The sequence below is a fragment of the Sinocyclocheilus anshuiensis genome, unplaced genomic scaffold (genome assembly GCF_001515605.1).
Source record: "Sinocyclocheilus anshuiensis isolate Anshui unplaced genomic scaffold, SAMN03320099.WGS_v1.1 scaffold115, whole genome shotgun sequence".
NCBI lineage: Eukaryota > Metazoa > Chordata > Actinopteri > Cypriniformes > Cyprinidae > Sinocyclocheilus > Sinocyclocheilus anshuiensis.
The window spans coordinates 1,160,463-1,166,573 of record NW_015548219.1 but is presented as its reverse complement, the minus strand read 5'-3'; the positions used below and the strand labels follow the sequence as shown (position 1 = coordinate 1,166,573).

Sequence of the window (6,111 nt, the reverse complement as noted above, 5' to 3'; positions counted from 1 at the left end):
CATTCCTGCTTGATTACAGGACCAACAATGGTCATTTCCACACTTTTCGGAATAAAATGAATTCATTTAATTGCATAATTTATTTTAAGGTAGTACAGATGTAGCTTTCGAACGGCTAGCTTCAGTTTAGGTCATGACGTCCTAGATTGTTTGACCATTTTTACAAGCATATTCTCTCAAAAGTGCTGGCGAACCTACTTTTGTTGCTTTGTTTTTTTTCCCCCACTGACTTGCATAGGTAGAGCAGTGGTCCATTGCTCCATTTCGCGAGAAGTGTCTTTTGAAAAAGGACAGAGGGTGGATAGGGACCAGGTAAAAGATAGAAGTTATTCTTTAGTGCTCTAACAGCATCAGGAGAAGCTCAAAGGCACCAGTCCAGACTCTATGAATAGATATGACTACAAATAAAACAGCTCTTAGTTGTGTTTGAAGACATGAACTAGAGGTTCATCCATGACTCCTTCTGCAGGTTACAAATATGCTAGTAGGTGGCAGCAGTGATTGCCTTTAATGGTGAGACATCAATTAATTTATTCAGCTAAATCATTCAAAACCTCCACGTTATTCAGAAAAGAAACAAGTGACTGTCTTTATGAGTGTATCATTGAATAATTTACTCAACTGATTCATTCAAAATGCAGATTTGTTTCAGGGACAAAAAAAAGTGACTCTTTATGAATGAGTCATTGAATCCTTTACCCAGGTGATGAATTCAAAAACACTTAATTCTGGAACAAAACAAGTGAGTATTTTAACGAACGAGTCACTAAATAATTTACACAATTGATTTGTTCAACTTTAAAATGCTGATTCATTCACAAACAAAACTAATCCCTGCATCCCAATTTGCATACTATCCATGCCAAATAGTTTCTAGATTATTAATCTTGAATACTATTTTAGGGCAGACAGTATGTGAATTGGGATGCTGGGACTGCCTTTATGAGTGAGTGAGTCATTTATTCGTTTACTCAACCCAGTTTCATCAGGATTCATTCAAAACCTCTGATTCACTTGATCAAAACAAGTGAATGTCTTATATGTGTGAGTCATTGAATCCTTTCGTCAAGTCAAGTCAAGTCACCATTATTTATATAGCACTTTTTACAATGCAGATTGTGTCAAAGCAGATTTACAGTATTAAAAAGGGAAATAGTGTGTGAAATAGTGTACTGTTCTCCTCTAGACAGACAAAACCAGCTGTTTAATTCTAGGCTGAACTGATTTGTTCAAATTAATTTAATTTGTTAATTTATGACATTCATGGACTATAGAACTGTACCCATCCATTGTCTTATATATACTGTATAAATAAATGTATTAACTACAAAAATATGAAATCAATCACAAATTATTGGCGTTGTATTATTAAATGATTTGATATCCCTAGTTTCATTTCATCAGTCAGCTGAGGCAAATTATTAATTTAGTAAATTAAAACTTTGTAAATGAGTAGCAATGGTAATGCATCTAGTCACACATTTACAAAAGCCATGATTTTATTATTTTTGTAATATGGTTCATTTAATCCAGTTCACAATAGGGGTAATTTCAAATTGCAGTTGTTTTCTAATAAACAACGAATCACTTAGATCCTCCCAGGCCTGCTTCAGTCTATACGGTCTAATATCCAGATCGGTGGCTCCTAAAACACATTTATAGATTTGGTCATCCCTGACCTGCATTTGGAAGCGGAAAGCTCCGAGATCATGGAGCAATTTCCGGCGAGCCCCTTGTGGAACTTTAGGATTCAATAGGTCAGTTACAGTGCAGCGAGATTTAATGGAAACTTACCAGCGGAGTCCTGCCTATGCTGTTGAGGTAATAGAGGAAGCCTTTGGTGTGGTAAATTGTGGGGCTTAAATTAGGGTCCGGCTTCAGCCACTGTCTGTTGAGGTCCTCAGCGGTGAGAGAACAGCGATTACTGAAATAAATCAAAAGAAAAAAGAGATTACAAAGAACAGAAAGTCAACTTTAAACTAACTAAAAGTCCAATTTGGATTTCATGAGCTCTTTAAATCATTTCGAAGGGATCAAAGTGACAAACCATCTGACTTTGCGATCCAATATCTGATTCAGCTTACCTATCTGTTTGAAGACAAGATAACCAATCTGTCTGTCTCTGTGCATGCCTGTGTATCTGTGTGAATGTTAAAAACCCCAGAATTGTAACGTTCCCATATCAGCGTCTACCTTTACAGGTTACTGAAAGGTTGGCGATGAACAGAGCTATCTAGCGTACCGCGCAACCAGTCTGTTGATTAGAGAGCGAGCAGCAGCTGAGCTTTATCTCCTGACAAAATCCTACTGGCATTTGGAGGCAGCTTGCCAACTACAGACTCCCCCACATTCAGTTCCTGAAAGCCAATTATAAGACACAATGTTCAAACATTAGCAAATTGATAGGCCGCGTTTGAAACGGCTGAGCGCGACTGTTGAGTCTCTGATCACAGGTGCTCCATCTGATGATATATTGTGTGCTTTCTTTGGGTCATTCTTGATCTGGATTGAGCAGAAGCATGAAGCAAAACACAGTCACCACCTGAAAATAAATATATGATAAAACATCCTGGCTTTTTATCAAATGCTATGGCTGTTTTCATAGACATCGATAATGGCTTCGCGAAAACACAAAGATGGAAGTTGCAATCTTCTTTGCCTCTGAACAGTTTGTTCAACCAGACTTTTTTTTTTTCTGAGGATATCGCCGATTGAACTAAGATGCCTTTAGGTGCATTAAAAATTAACGGAAACCACAAACAGAACTGCATGACTATAAATACAACCCACTTTTTAAAGTCTCTGAGAAAAGCTGCGGTTCTCTGCTGAAGAAGTTCGAGCAAAGAGCCACCATTTTCAGAGAGTTTCATCATAAACAAAAATGCCATATTCTAAGGGTCTGGAGACAAGGAAATTACTGTATTTGAGGCGACAAAACACAGTTGTTCTGGACAGTTTCCAATGCACCCCAGGGGGGCAGCAAAGCGGAAACGGCAAGAAAATTGTACTTACCTACAGCTGTCTATAGTTTAAAGTGAACCTACGTAAGGAAAATAAGAGAAAACCAGAAACACTGGATGTCAGTTAAGATGACTTGAGAGTTAGATCAACATTACCCGTCTGTCTGTTTAAGCCATGTTTACACTAGGCGATTTCGCGTGATCGTGTCATTATGTATTCATTGCCTGATATTTAGATTGTAAATATTTGATGAACCAAGCTGAAGCTTTTGCTATGAAAGGCATCAAAACTTCATGTTTTTTCCTCTCTTTTTGGGGGCTCCATTTTGTTCTTGACAGAAATAATTTATGAACACTTCCCTACTCTTGTGTCTGATGACAACTGAGAGGTGGTACAGTATTTTGTCCCCTTTTATTGGTTCTCCAAAAACTGGCAGACCCTCTAACACGTCCTGCTTTTAAAATGTCTACTTCTCAATATTTCACCCAGTGCACCACAGTGCATGACACATTCTGCAGTAGCCCAAAGCAACCCTGGCCTCAAAGGCCAAAAATAATTAAAACAATAGTTCAGGTTTAATGTTTAAGAGAGGTAATAAAATAAATTTCATCATCAAATACCAATTAACACATGAACAGAATAGCATTTGACTCCATCAAACCTAAAAAACAGAACACTCAAATGATAATTGGGACTCTCACAATAGAACAACTAATGGGAACTTGACTCCACCCACTTCAAAACAGAAAGCTCAATGGGCATTTGTCTCCACCCAACTCAAAAGAATTGTCTAATGGGAAATTGCCTCCACCCAACCTCAAAAACTGAACACTCCTTGATTACTTTGACTCCACCCACTTCAAAACAGAAAGATAATTGGGAATTTGACTCCACCCACATCAAAAACAATGTGTAATTGGAATTTGACTTCTCTCAACCTTAAAACCCCTCCATCTCAAAACAGAATGCTCATTGGGTATTTGACTATACCCACCTTAAACAGAATGTCTAATGGGCATTTGAGTCCACCCAACCACAAAAAACAGAATACAGAATAATTCTCACTCCACCTACCTCAAAAACAGAAAGTCAAATGGGAATTTCACTCAACCCAACCTCAACAACCTAACACTCAACGGTTTTTACTTCACCATCCTCAAAATAGAATGCTCATTGGGCATTTGTCTCCACCCAGTTCAAAAATAGAACACTCAATGAGGTATCATTGAGTTCAATGGGTATTTGACTCAACCCACCTCAAAATACAGAATGTCTAATGGGCATTTTACTCCAACCAACCTCAAAAACCGAACACTCATTGGTAAGTTTGACTTCACCTACCTCAAAAACAGAAAGTCTAATGGGAATTTCACTCCACCCAACCACAAAAAAAAACGAACACTCAAAGAAAATTCTGACTCCACCAACTTCAAAACAGAATGCTAATTGGGCATTTGTCTCCATCTACCTCAAAAACAGAACACTCATTGGTAATTTTGACCCCGTCCATCTCAAAACAGAATGCTCATTGGGTATCTGACTCCACCCACCTTAAACAGAATGTCTAATGGGCATTTGAGTCCACCCAACCTCAAAAACAGAATACAGAATAATTCTCACTCCACCTACCTCAAAAACAGAAAGTCAAATGGGAATTTCACTCAACCCAACCTCAAAAACCGAACACTCAATGGTTTTTACTTCACCATCCTCAAAATAGAATGCTCATTGAGCATTTGTCTCCACCCAGTTCAAAAATAGAACACTCAATGATAATTCTGACTCCACCCAACTCTAATCTGAATGCTCATTGGGTATTTGACTCCACCCACCTCAAAAAACACGATGTTCAATTATCATTTGGACTCCTCCAAGTGAAAACAATCCTGGTCTACAAGGTTTAGGATTAAAATCTAAATAAAAAACAGGTCGATAACCAAGACAATGTGTGAAGTGCTGCACCCAACCTGACTCAATAACTCAAATTCTGACTCAATAATGATTTTGACTCCACCCACCTCAAAAAAGCAAAAGCAATCTTGGTCTCCAAGGAGCTCATCAAATACCAATTAACTCATGTAAAGTATAGGCATTTGAAACAAAATACCTAATGGTAATTTGACTTCGACATTTAACTCCACCCACCTCAAAAACAGAATCCCCAATTATCATTTAGACTTCGCCTACCTTAAAATCTCAATGAATACTTGACTCAGCCCGACCTCACAAATTAAATACCCATGGGCCATTTGATTCCGCCAACATCAAAAACATCCAATCAAATGCCTCCTGATTCATTGTCAAAAGCAAACACATCACGCTCCAGCATGCAAATGCTAACTGCTCTGAAAACATTTATTTCACAGCGGGCGAGAGCTAGTTCAGGCTTTAATTAAGAATACTGTTGTTCAAGTGTATACGGATTATAATACAATCATCATTTATACAGTTTATGATCCAAAAACGTATAATGAAGACATTAACGCAAGTCACTCCCCCTTTATAATCACCCGCTGAAAACATTTAACTCCACCCACCTCAAAAACAGAATCCCCAATTATCATTTAGACTTCGCCTACCTTAAAATCTCAATGAATACTTGACTCAGCCCGACCTCACAAATTAAATACCCATGGGCCATTTGATTCCGCCAACATCAAAAACATCCAATCAAATGCCTCCTGATTCATTGTCAAAAGCAAACACATCACGCTCCAGCATGCAAATGCTAACTGCTCTGAAAACATTTATTTCACAGCGGGCGAGAGCTAGTTCAGGCTTTAATTAAGAATACTGTTGTTCAAGTGTATACGGATTATAATACAATCATCATTTATACACTTTATGATCCAAAAACGTATAATGAAGACATTAACGCAAGTCACTCCCCCTTTATAATCACCCGCTGAAAAATAGAAAAGCATTTGATGCTCACTGAGACAAGAAATGACAGAACAGTGGGAGTTTTTGGAAAGAAAACTGTGTCTTGTACATTTGTTCACATTAACTATTTATAAGGAGATGAAATGGCTGACAATGATAGGAATCGACGCAAGTATCACCTCAGAGAGGAAGTGCTGTCACTGTAGTGCGCTGTTGACCAGACACATCGCTTCATCCAGAGATGAGTTACAGTTCAGCTACAACACA

At 38.1% G+C, this 6,111-nt stretch overlaps 1 protein-coding gene across 2 annotated transcripts in view; it reads right to left on the bottom strand.

The window, feature by feature from the left end:
- LOC107654140 (cytosolic carboxypeptidase 4-like) overlaps window positions 1-6,111 on the bottom strand; it is a 227,408-nt gene that overhangs the window by 38,282 nt on the left and 183,015 nt on the right. For both annotated transcript variants that reach the window (XM_016441082.1, XM_016441083.1), the window contains one exon: window positions 1,795-1,924. In XM_016441082.1, the coding sequence (XP_016296568.1) occupies window positions 1,795-1,924 (130 nt within the window). The remainder of the gene's footprint in view (window positions 1-1,794; window positions 1,925-6,111) is intronic.